At 42.9% G+C, this 17,695-nt stretch overlaps 1 protein-coding gene across 3 annotated transcripts; it reads left to right on the top strand.

Moving 5' to 3' along the window:
- The first annotated feature begins 1,999 nt into the window (after window positions 1-1,999).
- LOC125521397 (Polynucleotidyl transferase, ribonuclease H-like superfamily protein) lies at window positions 2,000-13,923 on the top strand. 3 transcript variants are annotated; one of them, XM_048686455.2, is made up of 7 exons: window positions 2,000-2,351; window positions 5,020-5,222; window positions 5,927-6,007; window positions 6,428-6,553; window positions 11,013-11,136; window positions 11,240-11,433; window positions 13,578-13,923. In XM_048686455.2, exons 1-7 carry the CDS (start codon window positions 2,064-2,066, stop codon window positions 13,618-13,620), a joined length of 1,059 nt encoding a protein of 352 aa, XP_048542412.1. In that variant the 5' UTR covers window positions 2,000-2,063; the 3' UTR covers window positions 13,621-13,923. The 3 variants fall into 3 exon arrangements, with proteins under 3 accessions (XP_048542412.1, XP_087390824.1, XP_048542413.1); XM_048686456.2 differs by having other exon boundaries at window positions 2,146-2,397; XM_087534698.1 differs by lacking the exon at window positions 13,578-13,923 and having other exon boundaries at window positions 2,001-2,351; window positions 11,240-11,784.
- The last annotated feature ends 3,772 nt before the right edge of the window (window positions 13,924-17,695 follow it).

Raw genomic sequence — 17,695 nt, 5'->3', positions numbered from 1 at the left:
GCCTTTAATTTTTAAAAATTCAAATTCAAATTTTTATGGTTAAAAAATTCTGAAAAAATATGCTTGTATGTAAGGATGTAATCCACGTGTGTGTAAAAATTCATGATGAAATATCTTGATTTGCAACCTGTACAAAAAAGACAAATTCATGGTCTCGTAGGATGAATAGTTTCATGTGTTAAACAGTCACAGATTTGTCTTTTTTGCATAGCCCTCAGTTCAATGTATTTTGAACTGAAAATTTACACACATGTGTGTTATGCTTACATGTATATCTGCATTTTTTTAGAATTTTTTAAATATAAAAAAATGAATTTCGATGAAATTTCAAATTTGAATTTGGAGGCCTCACTGGAGGCCGAGCTCCAAAAGGGATTTCCACCTATATAATCGATAATAGGAAATACAAGATGATATGTGACTAAAACGACAAAATAGAAGATGCTTTACAAGAACTAACTGAAATATAAAAGGACTAAAAAAATCCAATAATCATCATGATACAAAGTATTTATCTGTTTTTGTATATGTTTACACGCTGGCAACCAGACAAACCTACAACGCTATAAGACAGTTTGTACGTACATAAACTGAAATGGGATATGAATAAAAATAAAGAATGAATTATATATTCTGATTTCCAACCCCTTGACCTAGGCTCCACCCACCTTAATTCCAAGCTAAGGGACATCATCCGTAAACATAATCAGACCATAATAAGGCAATTCTAATCATTGTGATGGTGTTATCTCTTGATACGGTCCAGTTTAATGCATCTGGCAATAGAAATAACCCTGAGAAAGAGAGAAATGCATCTTCACTTCTTCAGTATCCCTCTGATCCTAAATTGTAATCCAAGATTGCTGCACAGTTCTTATGTACGCATCATATCAGATTATACATTTGCAGTACAAGCAGGCAACCTAAGATAATCCCAAATCTCGAATTTTAGATTGCTTGAAGCCCCAAAATTTTTGTTTAATCTGTAATGCACGTGCACTCACTGAACTATGTAGGTCTAAACAAATACACTCTTACAATCAGCCTCATCTCCTTCTTCATCTATATATGGGAATGGTTTTCATACTCCAGATAACATGTATTTGGAATTATCAAATGATTAATTAAACTCCAGAATAGCAATTCTTCCTTTCCCCAAAATGTTTCTACTACACATTAGAGGAGGATTGGCTGGTAGATGAAATTGCAAATCAAAAAAATTTGACCGACCACCAAGTGTCAAAGGTACAGTATTAGTCATGCAAAGCCCAAAATACCCCCAAATTGGTGCCCTTGACGGTGTACGTTGGTTGCGCCACGTCCGAGACCGACGCCGCCCTGGGGACCATGGCGGTTGGCGGCTTGTACTTGGAGGGCGTCGGTAGTGGGTGGTTGTCAGCGTGGGAGATGCGGACGGAGCTGAAGCCGACACCGCCGGAGAGCATGCTCGGGACATGGACGCAGTTGTCGCACTCGGACGGAAAAGCGCCCTGGCCCGAAGGCAGAAGACGATGGCGGCGACAATATTGCATATACTATGCCTGTGATTTAGTTTCCTAATAGGATGGATGCACCTCTGATTAGTTTCCTATATAATAGGACGCGCCCATGATTTGTTTCCTAATAAATGTGTCCATGATTATATTTTCCTAATTTATCGGGCGTGCAATTTCATCTGTGGTGGAGTACGGTCAGTCAATATAAATTACTAAGTGCACACAGAAAATGAGTTAGACTAAGGATAGCCGTTAGATTGAGTTTAGTGGGCCTGATCATGTGGTGGTAATGAGTCTGTGTTTGTTTTATGAGATGCGTTTAGAGAAGATTATGTTTGCTTTTTTATAAGTAGTAGAGATAGAGACAAACTAAATTCTTGTACTTTTTTTTTGAGACAAACTAAATTCTTGTACATGGGTGCAATTGCCTCTGCCCCAGGCTTTCCACGTTTCTGCCCCAGAGTAGCAGCCCATGAGCCCAACAGACTGGCTCTCTGACCCAGTCGATCCCATCATCCCCTATCTGCATCAGCTTCCCGCAACTCAGCCGGAGAGGCATCGATTGGAATGGCGCTCGCAAGGGTTTCATCTTCTTCCCGCCTCCTCCTACTCCCCTCCACCACCACCACCTCCTCCCTGCTCCATTCCTTACTGCGCCCCTTCTCTACCTCCTCCGTCTCGGCTCGTCGCCTCTCTCACCCAAGAAGCCTCCCCATCGATGCCAGTCTCACCCAAGCTTCTCCCCTCCTTCCTACTGCGAGGGAGGAGGGGGAGGTGGCGGGAGCCCCGAGGTCCACCTCCAGGCGGCCGTGGAAGCCTACGTGCTTGTACTACACCCAGGGAAGATGCACCATGGTGATTTTTCTTCCCGCCTCTTCCCCTGAGTGTCGCTTGCTTACCGGTTAGTTCCCCGTGCCGAGCCATCTCTGTGTTTGCGTAGGTAGTTATAAATTAGTTACATTTGCTAGCACACAAGAACTCAATAATGCCAGGAGAAGAAGTCTTTCATGGTTATTTTGGGGTGAGGCATTGGTGAAATCATGAGCTTGGAACTGTAAGGTTGTGCGTATCTTCTAATCCCTCCGTTCACAAATATAAGATGTTCTAACTTTTTTGTGAATCGGATGTACATAGTCACGCTTTAGTGTGTTTCTTTACTCATTTCAGTCCGTCTGCAGTACATACTGAAATATCCAAAACATCTTATATTTGTGAACAGAGGGAGTAGTTGTCGATGGTTATTTTGCGTTTTCCTTCAGTTACATGGCTGGCAAGGTGGTATGTGGTGTGGACGTGTGGTTTCATAAAGCAAACATTTGGGTCCAGATACACGCCTTTGCAATTCAAGAATAGCATGTGTTAGGATGGTAAATTTGATTTAGACTGTGTGGCTGTAGAACAGACATCATATATTTTAACTTGGTGAAGATTTAAAACATAGTATGCAGAACTATTTTCTGGACTAACTATAAGAAAAAAATTGTCTTTCTAAAGACTGAAGGTGTGCAGGATGCTAACAGCTTCCGACATGGTAGGCTAGCAATGGAAGTATCTCTGGTGAATTAAGTTGCTAATATAATCAAGTTGAGTGATGTATAAAGTAAAGAAAAAGAGGAGTTACTTATGGACTATGGAGTATTCACGTTGCCACTGTCCAAGTTTACACAATGAGATTGTTTTACGACATTTTGGTTTACTAGTTACAGCTAAATAAAACCTACACATGTCACCAATGTTTTTAGCAATTGAGTCGTTTTATGAGTTTTAATGGTAAAAACATGTTCTAGAAATTAGAGCTATGGAGACAAACCTTGGAATCGAAAGGTTTTAGACTTAGTAGAACTAAAACTGGAGTACATGAGGTGCAGTTTCAGTACTACCAGGCACGAGGAGGAGGAGGAGGTTAGCCTTGATGGGCAGGTGGTGCCTCAGAAGGAAACCTTTCGATATTCGGGGTCAATGCTGCAGAAGGATGGGGATATCGATGAAGATGTGAACCTTTGAATCAAAGCCGGATGGATGGAGTGGCGCCAAGCTTCTGGCATTCTCTGTGACAAGAGAGTGCCACAAAAGCTAAAAGGCAAGTTCTATAGGACGGCGGCGGTTCGACCTGCAATGTTGTATGGCGCTGAGTGTTGGCCGACTAAAAGGCGACATGTTCAACAGTTAGGTGTGGCGGAGATGCGCATGTTGGGGTGGATGTGTGGCCACACAAGGAAGGACTGATTTCGGAATGATGATATACGAGACAGAGTTGGGGTAGCACCGATTGAAGAGAAGCTTGTCCAACGTCGTCTGAGATGGTTTGGGCATGTTCAGCGCAGGCCTCCAGAAGCGCCAATGCATAGCAGACGGCTAAAGCGTGCTGATAATGTCAACAGAGGTCGGGGTAGACCGAACTTGACATGTGAGGAGTCCATAAAGAGAGATCTGAAGGACTGGAGTATCACCAGAGAACTAGCCATGGACAGGGGTGCGTGGAAGCTTGCTATCCATGTGCCAGAACCATGAGTTGGTTGCGGGATCTTATGGGTTTCACCTCTAGCCTACCCCAACTTGTTTCGGACTAAAGGCTTTGTTGTTGTATTAGTGTAGGTTGATTTTGGAGCTGAAACTTTTTGAGGTTGTACATCAAACATTGATGTATGCCTGCAATTTTTTTGAGTGTTTGAACATGTTTTGTATTTTCAAAAAAAAAAAATTGATCCCGTTGATCTCACCTATCCTATACTAGTCTCCCCCGTATTATCTGCTACTAGTAAAATTTGTTATGTAATATCACAAATTAGGTTAGGATTAATAAATCACGCAGAACAAATAGAAATAAAAAATAAATGATAAAACTAGTTCTAGAATTTACTGGGAAAGTTTCTAGAAGCCATGAGTTTTAGTAGTTTATATAGACATGTACTCCCTCCGTCCCAAAATAAGTGGCTTTGATTTAGTATAAAGTTGTACTAAATCAAAGCCACTTATTTTGGGACGGAGGGAGTATATGAGAAGAGCTGAACAGGATATTTAGTTATCCTCATCTGTATACAGTGGATGAGAGACAAGAATAGAAGGCTGGAATATGGATTGCTAGAAAATCTGGGTACGGTTCCCTAATAGGTTAAAGAACATAGCACTTGTGAACTCTTAGTCTTCTTAGAAGTTCAATAAATCTCGTGGCATCAATATTAACTGATAGTTTTGTTTTAGGAATGTACAATGTGGAAAGCTACTCTATTTTTAATTTAGTATTGACAGTATGACCTGTATCTGTTTAAACATATATGGATTCTTTAAAGCTTAATCAATACTTTATTCAGTGCATTTAGAACTAGTCTTGATGAGTACTCCAACTTTTATGTGGCGTGATAATCATATGAGTTTTCAAATTAGTAAATCTTTGGTTTGGCGAAGCAGTGTCCACTCCGTTTGAATGTCCTTAAACAGATTTGCAGCCCTTAATAAAAATACTGCACTAATACTTGATTATTTAGTGGAAGCACCATTTTAATTTAGATTTGTGTTTCCACAGATGGATGATGCTTTGCATCTTGAGAAGTTCAATCATAATTTGTCGGTGGACCTACCAGTGAATGCTTCAGCTGCAGATAAAGTGAAGCCTCAGAAACTGGATTATTTTTTAGTTCTTGATTTGGAGGGAAAGGTTGAAATTCTTGAATTCCCAGTTGTAATGATTGACGCCCACAGCATGGAGTTCATCGATTCATTTCACAGGTACAACTTATTTGTAAATCATGGAATATTAAAATTATTTGGTTCAGTCTATATGCTTATTTGAATGATTATCGAACTCTTTAGACCATAGATGACTCATGAGATTGCCAGCAATGTGTTACAAAAATCAGAGTTACTTGGCTGGGTACTTTTAACATGTGCCTCCACCGTGTTCTTAACATATATACTTAGTAAAACATTACTTGGGGGAGTGTATCAAGGGATCTATGGAGAACCATGACTAACTATTGAACTAATGATGAGCAGCACTACAGTTTCCCTGGTTATATACATATGCACTCGAGACTGAATCATGCTTTTGTGTAGCTAATTCTTTTTGAGTTTGGTATGTACTCAAAATGAAAGCCAGTTCTTGAATTCATCATTTTCTTGTTTTGTACAATCTGATAAAACCTAGGATATCAATACTTATGAACCATAATTAAGAGAATGTGACTGGTTGCTTCTTATATGTCGCCATAAGCTTGAATTCCACATTTAAATATATACATGACTAAGTAAATAAAATTCTGACACCAGAACATATGCCTCTTGTACAAGTTAGCTTCTCCTCTGCTGTGTTCGTCTTGGCTTATGCACAACTGTAGATTGTAATAGTTAATACATTTCTGGTATTTCCTTATTTCTTTTGACGTATCCTTAGCCAGCAGCCAACACTCTGCCCTCTTGTATGTTGATTGTAGATTTGTACGCCCAACTGCAATGAGTGAGCAACGAATAGAAGAATATATAGAAGGGAAATATGGAAAGTTTGGAGTTGACCGGTATGTGCAGCACTATTTTGCTCTCTTCAGAACTATTTATTTTATGATTTGAGTGTGAATTTACAGAAGTAGCACAACATTGACTTTATTCTGTTAACATGCGAGTTCAAGATTATTTGTTCAATCTTTATTGTGGATGTAACCTGTCACCTGGCTGATCATAGGCGGCATATGATATGCAAATTTGCAATCACCTAATGGCGGAGCTTGAATACAAATTAATACATTATTCATGTGAGGGTGCATTAAATAGCAACAAGGATGCATTAGTAGCCCTTTTGGAGGATGTATATGCAACAACTGTTGCAGCATGTCATTAGATTATCACACTAAAATAGTCTAGAAGCCTGATGTATTTATTTGCTCTCAATAATTTGGGTTACACATACTAACAACTTTGTCTGTCGTTCAATGTTTAAGTGTATGGCATGACACTGCTGTCCCTTTCGGGGAAGTTCTTCGAGAGTTTGAAGACTGGATTGGAGGTCACAAATTGTGGAAACAGAAACAAGGAGAATCCCTCAACAGTGCTGCATTCGTTACTTGGTAAGTTTGGCTTCGAATACTACATTTTTCTTAAAGAAAAACACTGTCATTTGTAAGTGTTTCATATTTTCTTCCAAATTTGGATCATTGAGTCCTGCAACATAAAATTTCATTGTCTAGTATTAATCGACATGCCTCTGGTCTAAGCGAATCTAGTAGAGTTAACATTCCCAGACCAGATCTTTAGGCAAGGGTTGGGATCATAGATATTAAGAACTGATTAGAAATGTTAAATGAAAATGGCAAAACGTGGAATTCCTGGCCGGAATTTCTTTAAGTTATCCACAAGTTCTGAGAACACAAGAGTGCCTACTAGATTTGGAGACCAAACCACATTACAAATTTGGTTTAACCAGGAACCAGTGGGTTTCTGCTTCTGGCTTGTTAGCAACCTAACAGTTCCTCTCTCGATCTATTGATCTAGCACACGAACTCAAGTAGCAATTTAGGGATTACAGTCTCTGGATACAAGAATTGGGGAAGGAGGAAGGGGAAGAAGCCGCCGCTGGTTCGTGCCGTGATCCACTGGATACCTGCTCTCTATCTTCTCCCTCGTACTTGTAGCTGTAGAGATGGGTCGCAGATGGGTCAAGTCCATGGGCTGGCCCAATGGCAAGTCCCCTGCCATGTACAGGTCAGGAGGGCTCCTAACATCCCTCCCTCCTTGAAATCCGGCTTGACCCCAAGCTGACGCCACCAAGAGCCACCCGGGTCCCATTGCACTCGATGGTCCTTGACTAGCTCAAATTCGCGGTGGCAGACGAAGGCGGGGTTGACTTGAACGATGTGGGAGTAGTAGTCGTGGACGATAGCGAGCCAGCCAAAGGAGGTGTCGAGGAAGTAGTTGTTGTTGAAGCGGATGTAGTACTTGTGGTCGATAGAGTCTTGCGCGAAGCGGGCAGCGATGACACCCCTCCCTCCTTGAGCATGTTCTTGATCGGAGCAGGTAGAGAACACCATACCACCATCATAATTGTCGGGCAACCAAGACAGTGGAGCCTGTGCTCTCTTGCTGATTACCTCCGCTATCATAATTGTCGATGGTTGAAGAGTAGAAGCTGGGAAGGTGACAAGACAGCAGGCAACCAAGATCATGGCGCATCTTCCTCCTTGAAAGACCTCCCGTTGAGTCCATTTCCTTACCAACAACAATGCAAGCCCTCCAGGATCCCAAGACATACCCAGATGGTAGATGGCCATTTCAAACTCCAGCTCCCTTATAGCAGAAATAAACTGAAGCAGGAGACAATGGTTGTTGTAGTCATCAGGTTGCAGCTTGGATATGTCCAGCGAAGGATGCAGAATTGTTGCCAGTTCATACGGTATAGCTCCAAACACAACAGCGAACATATAGCCAGACTGCACATAAGAGAAGCAGTAGGCACAAGGGACTCCTGGAATAAAGTCAGCAACAATCGAACTGGGATACCAAAGCAACTGCGGTTCGAGGAGGAACGGGGCTGTTGGAAGGAGCCCATTTGGGGTGCACCCAGATTGCAGATTGCACGTATGCTGAGCTAGCTATGAAACATGTACGAAGGATTAATAGATCACCAGATATTTGTTGAGGAGTGTGCGCCCGGACTCGAAAAGTACACCTGGGATCAAACACCTCTCTCTCTCAATTCCAGTGGCCCAAAACTTCTCAAACTGAATAAGGGAATGCCCCTGGCTGTCATTCCAAGAGGCACGGGCTGTGCCAGGTTTTGGATATGCTACAAGATGTCCATCGTCCAAATAATCAACCAAGAAAGGTATTGCTGCTAACACACATGTAGTACCCAATTGCACAAAATCCAAGCACCGTGCAATCATACGGCCATAAAGAGCGGAGGCACTGATCCAATCAAGAGGGAGGTAGGGATCACCTATAGGGCAAACAGCCAAGTAATGCAAACCTATAGGGTTGATTGTGTCGACAGTTACAAGACCATTTGTATCCATTACCCAGGATACCATCCATGGTCTATATGCCGAAGGCAAGGAAAAATCACAGGAGCAAGTTACCTTGGATACTTTCTCCATTGGCAGTCCCATTGATCTCCAGGCCAGTACTAGGATATTCCCAAAAAAACAAGTGTTGGTGCTATGTATGAGTGGAGTAATGACACTTACAACTGAACTACTTGGGCCATTGTTCTCTGCTGTAGCTGTACGTACGAGCCCCCTGAATATTACCACGGCAAGTACCATCCTCATATACATTGGGCAAATCATGAGTTCAATAACTGCAAGCAAACTATACCTCCCTTTTTGTTGTTGCGCAAACCTGTACTTGGTGCTCACCTGTAGACTATAACTAGGAGCAGTACACATAATCTCAAGCAGCTTGTTGTGCCACTGTAAAAGACACAAGCGAGATGCCCAACAGTGCTCTGATTTCCACATCTTCCTCACTAGCACAAGCATCTCCAAATACAATTCATAAGCATCAGTACCATGGATAAAATATTCAGGATCCCCCCATGGCTGCAGTCCATAACATGAATATGACAGCAAGCCCTTGTGGTGAATTTGCTTCCTATGTATCACCTCTGATCCCATCAATGCAATGTTGATAAAATCCATATAGATCAAATAACCATTAGGTAGTTCAGAACACAATTTCAGTTGGATATCGAGTAATCGCATGATCACAGAATTAGCTCTTGCCACTGTATGGATCCAGCAAACAACCTTCTCAGAGGAATATAGTTTCAGGTGCACACTTAGTAGATACCTGCAGGATGTTCTCATACTTGAACTGCTAACAAATTTCCAGTGCACTATGATGCCAGTTGGGCCAGAAGATTCAAATTGCCTTAACTGAAGACCAAAACTGCCGGATAATTCTGTGCTCAGAACACCCATTTTCTTCACGTGACAGAACAAATGCAGACTGAAATCTGAATCATCAGTGTCAGCTAGTGGCACACCGACCGGAGATGGCGGCCACGGAGTTGGTCGAATCTCCGTACCCTCTGCAGTACAATCCGCTAGAAACGATGGCCACGGCGTCGGTCGTAGCAGCAGCCCCTAATGCCTAGTGCGCGGTAAGACGTTCAGGTCATGGTCCAGGAATGGCTGCATTGCAGCAACATCATTGGTAGCAGGATGAACGAGGTCGTCGATGCGCGCAGGTGTGGCTGTTGGGAGTTGTGATGCCATCGTGACTGGAGGCGGAAGCGACTTGGCTCCAACTTGGTTCGAGCATTTTGTCGAACAGGTCCTGGGCGCAATGACAATGTGGTCAGGGGACCCATCACAGAGGACCTCAACGACCTTGTGCGTCCTTCCAGCAGGTGAATAGGTGTCGGGGAGGACTGCAGGCGTGGTGATAGTCGTCGCAGGGGTGGCGGAGCGGACGAACTTGTCGTCACAACCGGAGAAGACCGCGGCGGCGGTTGATGATGGGGTGAGCGCCACGGCCGCGAGGCGGCTATGGAGCGTGACGGGAGTATCCTGTGGGGTTGGGGTAGTGAATAAAGCAGCCGAATCGAGTCCATCCTCACCGAGCGGCGCCGAAGAGGGGGCGCGCTCCTGCTGCAGAGCAATGACATTCATGCCGTCAAGCTTGGCGTTGTTGGACCTGATGGTGTCCGTGCTGTTGCAAAGCTCGACTTGGATTTCCTCCATGCGGGAGAGGATTTTCTCAAAATAATCCTTGATAGATGGATCCATGGCTTCAAGTTGATGTAGACCTTGCCGCAAGCTTCACGTCCGCGGCAGATCGAGCGAGGGAAGGGTGGTGCCTGGCCTCTGATAACCTGGCTCTGATACCACTTGTTAGCAGCCTAGGCCTAGCTCCCGGTCCATCGGCATATGTTCGGACGTTTCCGGTGCGCATCCGACACTCCACTACAAGGGAAGAGCCCACTACATCCCAAAAGACCAGCCTAAAGGGAGTGTGGCAATCTCCCTTATAAGGAGCTCCTGGCCTCCTCCCATATCCGAGGTGGGACTAAAGTCACTAGCACTGCCCAAGGTCAGGTTCCTGACACCCCACCCCCCTAGGGAAGCCCCCCTTAGGGTGTTGTGGGGCCCAGCTCTGATATCATATGTTAGGAACCTCATAGTTCCTCTCTCGATCTATTGATCTAGCACACGAACTCAAGTACCAATTTAGGGATTACAGTCTCTGGATACAAGAATTGGGGAAGGTGGAAAGGGAAGAAGCCGCGGCCGGTTCGTGATGTGATCCACTAGATACCCGCTCTCTATCTTCTCCCTTGTACTTGTAGCTGTAGAGATGGGTCGCAGATGGGCCAAGTCCGTGGGTTGGCCCAATGGCAAGTCCCCTGCCATGTACAGGTTAGGAGGGCTCCTAACATGGCTTAATGGGGTTTTGCCCAATGCAAGATGTGCACCCTGTCTGTAGTACATCTTTTATTGACCCAAGCTAGGTTTCCACAGTAGAATTTGTTTTCTGTGCTTCAGGTTCTATAATGTGTCTGTTCTCATGTTTCTGTCAATATACCAGTGGTAATTGGGATTTGAAGACGAAGGTCCCTGAGCAGTGCAAGGTTTCAAAAATAAAATTGCCATCTTACTTTATGGAGTGGATCAATTTGAAGGATATCTACCTCAACTTCTACAATAGAAGAGTAAGCAAATTAAACCCATGCTCATTAGAATAGAGTTTCCGATTGTTCATGAGGTGTTTATCTTTGAACTAAAGTGTGCACTCCATGACCTGTGTTTTGCCAGGCAACTGGAATGATGACAATGATGAGGGAGCTTCAAATCCCAATTGTTGGAAGCCACCATCTCGGCATCGATGACGCGAAAAACATTACAAGAGTTGTTCAGCGCATGCTTGCTGATGGTGCTGTGATACAAATCACCGCAAGGAGGCAACCGGATACAAGCGATGTGAAATTCCTTTTCAAGAACAGAATCAGGTGATGGGATATTGTTACGTGCGGATTTTACTCTGTGCGGCTAGAAGATGAGAAGATGCACTCCAGTGAAAAAGCATGGGAGTTACTGGGTCCAATCTACCTTTTGAAAAATCTGGCGTTGACATACTTGCGTGTTACATGCGTACTGTAACACACCTAGTTGACATCGGCGTAAGCATCTGATTTTTAGACTAAAAAAGCAACGGCTTGCGGTGCACGGAGCTAGGTAGTGGCCTGTTAAGTGAGGGACCGAAGGACTGTGATATTTGGCACATGTGTGGTAGATAGCAAAACTACCACATCTCGTTTCTTCTATATAATTACATGCATGCATGTATTAGAGTGACTTAATCTTCATTCACGTTCTTTCATTTCTTTAATTACGGACATGCACTAGATGAAAAAAAACTGATGTCATCATAGATTCTCCCATATTCCAGAAATTCAAAATGTTTTGTAGCTTAAACCGTCAGTCCGATGCAAAAACCGTTTTTATATAAAAGATTTCTCGTGACGAGATCTTCGAAACTAAATTCCATGTTGGTATGTTTCAACAACTTTTTTGGGGGTCAAAAGGTACCATGCGTGGTGTACATAAATTACCACGCCTATTCTACGCAATTTATCATAATATTTGCACATAAATTACCAGGGGCATAAAAATGGTTTTTCCACCTTTCACCACATACAGATGCATATGTTTGCACCAGAGGAGAAAAGCTTACATCATCCTAGCTTCTTTCCTAATATAAAATTCAATTTTTTTGTGGCTCAAACCGTCAGTCCGATGCGAAAACGGTTACCAGGGTTATGTTTTTCAACAAGTATTTCCCTGTGGCAAAAGTTATTGCGGTGTTTGTACGTATGTTATTGGGTCAAAAGTTACCATCCGGGGGTATGCAACTTATCATGCTACTTTCACATAAGTTACCGGAGGTGTGTTTTTCAACAACTACCTTTTTCCCCTTAGTCAAAGTTACCGCGGTGTTTTTACGTAAGTTACCGGTTATGCAATTTCTACATTATCGTGATATTCTCACATAAATTACCAGGGGTATATTTTCAACAACAACTTTTTCCATTGGTCAAAGTTACCACGGTGTTTTGTACATAAATTATCGGGTACGCGGTTCGTATATTACCGTGCTATTTTCATATAAGTTACTGTAATTATGTTTTTCAACAACCTTTTCCCACTTGGTCAAAGTTACCATGATGTTTGTATGCAACTTGTCGGGTATGCAGTTCGTTTATTACCGTGTTATTTTCACATAAGTTATTGGGGGTATTTTTCAACAAATCCACCCCACCCCCCCTAAGTTACCGTGGTGTTTGAAACTAAGTTATTGACTATACGGTTCATTTATTACCGTGTTATTTTCACATAAGTTATCGGGGGTATGTTTTTCAACAACTTTTTTGCCTCCTTGGTCAAAGTTATCGCATTGTTTGTATGTAAGTTATCGGATATGTAGTGCGTAAATTACCGTGCTATTTTCACATAACTTACCGGTGTTATGTTTCCAACAACTTTTTTCTGGGGTAAAAAATTACCGTGGTATTTGCATGTGAGTTATCAACTCACTTGTGTGTATATTAGCATGCTATTTACACAAGTTACGGAGGGTATGTTTCAACTTCTTTTCTGGGTTAAGAGTTACCACCTTTGTTTGTATGTAAGTTATTGGATAAGTAATGCTTAAATTATCATGATATTTACACAAAACTTATCGATGATATGTTTTCAATAAAAAAATCCCATAGGTCAAAGTTGTCATGATGTTTGTGTATAATTTATAAGAAATGTACTGCATAAATTATCATGCTATTTACATAGAAGTTATCGTGGTGTTTTTATTTAGAAAACTCTAGTAAAATTTACCATGGTGTTGCAAGTAAGCTATCAAGTTTGTAGTGCGTAAATTATCATGAAACACCAACAGAAGTTACCGGGTATGTTTCAACAACTTTAAGAATGTTTGTATTCCTAGGTCCATAAAGTTATTTGGTCCAGTCTGCGTAAGTTAACGCACCAGCGGTAAGTAAAATTACCATGTTGTTTATCAAAAAGACAACACACCACCACCCTAGATCAACAACTGCTGATCTCTATCTCCTAACAGGCAAACTCCTTTTTTTTGCAGGGACCTAACAGGCAAACTCAACTCCAAGATAGAGAAAAAATAATGCAGGGGGGATCTCAAGAGAAATCTAACCATATCCCTCAAACTTTCTGCAAAAACACCTAAGGAAAGAACCTTCGGCAGATCAAAGAGGCTCGCACCAATACACTCAAGTAAAGTAATATGTATTTACATTCTTCAGTGGATGTTGCCGCTGTGATTTCCTCTCTTGCATTCTTGACAATTCTTTCTCTTTGACACAATGTTACATGCAGTTCTAGCTGATTATCTTACATTCTTGATCATTTTTTTTGCTTTGACACATGTAAAGGCGTTATCGCTCATAAAAGTCCTTTCTAGACCTTCAGTTATCCAAATGACATTTGGCAGTCAAACATTCAACGGACCGAACCAGAAGCTAGCCATGCGTGGCTGTAATGTTGTAGCAAACTAGCAAGACGAAGCTCCGATCCAATGGTGATGATGTGGTCAAACAAGAAAAATCTTTACATAAATCGTTGACACACACTGATAACTGAACTCAACTTACCTTGGGAATAGGATCCTCCCTTGGGACCTGGAGAATTCTCCATCAGACTTGCGAGGATCCTGCAAAACTAAGCATACCAAGCAAGCGCGGGTGTGCGGCAATGCAAACCACCGACTGTTGCAGTCCCTCGCAAACACTAGGGAAGGGGGAATGGTCACCACACCCAACTCGCATCTACACCACCGAGAGCAAGAGCAGGCAGGGTGGAGTGTGGCGGAGCTTAGCTCAGATCATCGGCGGCGGCTGGCTCGTCAGAGCAACACAGACACAGTTGGGCGTTGAAAGGAGTACAGAGGGAGGCCAGGAGGCGGAGCTGCATCCGTGCGAGCTCGGGCGTAGAGAGAGGAGGGAGGAGATGGAGAGGAAGAAGGGAAGGAGAAGGGGCTGACGTGGGCAGGGACGCCGGCGACCGACGGCTGCCGGCATGGCCGGTGCCGAGCACATCGCGCAGGTGCACGAAGCCTTCTTGGCGGCACGAGTGGAGCGGGTGAGGGAGAGAGATAACACGAGGCCGCCATGCGGGATCGATCGTGTCCGCTAAATTCAAAACGGACCTTGATGAGATCGTGCGGCAGTTTTGCAATCTGCCACACGGTTGCCAGATACATATTTCGTTTTGTATTTCGGAGAGATATATAATTCAGACTGTACGAAATAATTCCCAAAGGTAATATGTTTTGCAGAGGTTTCCTCTAATTGGTAGATTACCTGAAGCAACATCTATATCTATATCTATACCTCCATACCTACTAATAAAGGGGCTATTGCTTTTTACCACCGTAATTTCGTCCATCCTTTACCTGGTTTGGTACGTCAATTTTCGTCCGTCACGCTGCTCATATGCTTCATCCTCGATACAACTTTGCGTACAGGCTGAGCTAAATCGCCTGGGCCTTGCCCAAAATCGGCCCAGGAAAAAAATATGACGCAAAACCGAGATCAGGCAAAAAGTAAACTTCTTCACGTTGGATCGAACTCCCAACGTTGCACGCCAAGGCCCAAGGCTGCAACCAACAGAACTAAAGCATCTGTATGCAAACAAAAGGTTTGCTGCTTTACAATCCGTTTGACCGATTTATATATGTTTTCAATTCAAAATCAATAAGCAGCCTCAAGAATTATTGGCAACAAAGATGGCTGACATACGGCTTAGATTTCATGAGATGAGATGTGTGGCATGATTAGCGGGCATAAAATATGGAAAGAGAGTTTCGTAAAAAGAAAAAGGAAGGAGAGGATAATGACCATATAATACCAGCGTGTGATCCTTGGGCAAAAATAAGGAGGAAGGTGAGGATAATGACCATATAATACCAACGTGTGATCCTTGGGCAAAATAAGGAAGGCGAGCTCCTAAAAAAAGAGAGAACGGCCTTGCAAAGATACTACGTGGGCTTAAATAAGGAAGGATATAATAATATGTTGCAAAGGAATTATAATACAAGGGCATGATCAATATACATAAATAAGGAAGGACAGTTTGACAATTAAGAAATGACTTTAAGATTTGAAAATTAGGGGGTCCTTTAGGGTCAGAATTGTTGTACAAAAATTGTATCAAAAGTATTGTATGTGTAAAAAAGTATTGCATGCGTAACTAACTAGGGATTGTTTGTTCAAATGCGAAGGAATTATAATCCATTATTTCTAATGTACTGGAGATGGTCTAACAGAACCCTTTTTGTGAGATTTTTTTTCATGACAACTTACAAATAATGCCTTTAAGATTTGAAAATTAGGGGGCCTTTTAAAATCAGAATGGTCATACAAAAATCGTATCAAAAGCATTGTATCCAATGTGGAATTGGGAAAAGACTTCCTCGCCTGCGAGCGTTGCAATGCTCTGCAATGCATCTGGGGACGAAGCCACGTAAATCTCTTCTCACCCTAATTAATTTCTCTACCCCTGTGAATTCAAGGATGGGCCCACACTAATTAATCACCCCCAATTCAATTGTGGGGCCCACATTAACTAATTTCACCCACCTGAATTCGCGTGAATTAGCCATGCCCGTTGCGCGCCTTCCTGCCTTTGTCTGGTGGCATCATTCGGATGTTGTTGGGCCTTTCGATGAATACATCATTATATTTCCCGTTGCACCGCACGGGCATATGTGCTAGTAAATAATCAAGTATTGTTCTCTCTTCCTCCTCTAGTTGCTGATCCGCCTCACCTTCGACGGCCTTTGGGCCACGGAGGTGCGGAGGATTTCGCACCCCCCCCCCCTCGGTCGGTGGGAGGGATCCTATTCTTGTTTTTGTTAGGTTCAACGTCTTGGTTGGGACTGTGTGGCGGTGGCGATGTTTTCCAGTAGGAATAATGTCTCCCATGTCATACCCCCGTCTCGACAGTGTGAATAGCGCCGTCGGAGGATATGTGGAGGTGTATCTCTCTCGGATCTCGTGGGATTTGGTCGGTGTTGGTCTTTGGTGGATCTAGTTTTTGTTCATCTTCTGGTTACAGGTTTGATCTTTTCAATCTACAACTCTCCTCATCGGTGTTGATTGCTGCTCTGGTGTGTTGGTCCTTTGAGTCCTTAGCACGACGACTTTTCGACTGTCTGCTACAATAAGTTTTGCCCGGTTTCGGTGAGGGAGGAGCAATGACGGCGACGCGCCTTCGGCTCGCTCTAGTGCTTGTAGTTTTTGCTAGGTAGTTCATGGACTTGGTTGTAATTTTATTACCTCTAGTATTCTCTGTATTGCCATGATTAATGAATAGATTGGAAATTTTTATCAAAAAACATGCTTAGGAAAATAAACTGAATTTTTTTAAGTATCAACGCTTATTTCTATAGGATGAGTACCTAACTAAGCATCTATCTTCTACAAATAAGTGCTGACAATAAATGAAAAATTGATTTGTTTCTCTAAACATCTTCCCTAAACACCTTTGCATAGTATACAAGACCAAATGTAATCATGTTGTGGTGATGTTACTTTGGTAAGATGATTATGGTCCTCGAGATTTTCCTTGAAAAATAATAGCGCTCATGTATTAACAAAATTGGTTGTCACGGCTGGATGCCCAACCGCAGTAATCTCGTCCCCTTGAATTCGTCTGCTCCCATAGGGTTTACACCTACAATCTCTGGTACGACGTCCTTTGTTTGCTCCCCTGTTGTCCCTCTCCTCTCTCACCGCTCGGGCTGATCAAGAGAGTATTCTAGATGCTTGCCTTTGGTAGGTTTGGTGGCGACTGGCCTTTTTCTTTTGCGATCAAGGAGGCGATGAGGTCATCAATGCGAACAAGAGCATTGGTGTGTCACACAAAGAAGAGACACACACCTTTTTGCCCTTCCCTGCTCAGCAAGGGCAACCTTTTCCTCCTCGTCTGATACAATGCTAGGACTAGCAGGAAGAGACGCGGCGGCATGCCGTGCCCGTCATGAAGCCCGTGTGCATGACGGTATTGTTTTTCTTATCTATACTAATATAAAAAGACTCAAATAGGCAGATCCAAACCATCTCAACCATCAAATTATGTTATCTAGCGGTTTAAATCGCTCCAATGTTGAGCACCAAACACATTTAACGCTCTAATTATCCACCACTGCCATTGGTTATGAACATGTTTTGACTCAACGCT

This window comes from Triticum urartu, chromosome 7A (genome assembly GCF_056163025.1).
Source record: "Triticum urartu cultivar PI428250 chromosome 7A, HENAU_Tu73, whole genome shotgun sequence".
Taxonomy (NCBI): Eukaryota; Viridiplantae; Streptophyta; class Magnoliopsida; order Poales; family Poaceae; genus Triticum; species Triticum urartu.
This window is presented reverse-complemented; position numbering and strand designations above follow the sequence as displayed.

Bases quoted from the DNA above. Each gene is read 5' to 3' on its own strand.
- LOC125521397 (XM_048686455.2), top strand. From the start codon at position 2,064: ATGGCGCTCGCAAGGGTTTCATCTTCTTCCCGCCTCCTCCTACTCCCC. The intron at 5,223-5,926 runs GTACAACTTATT...TGTTGATTGTAG, and splicing joins TTCATCGATTCATTTCACAG to ATTTGTACGCCCAACTGCAA. The intron at 11,137-11,239 runs GTAAGCAAATTA...GTGTTTTGCCAG, and splicing joins TCAACTTCTACAATAGAAGA to GCAACTGGAATGATGACAAT.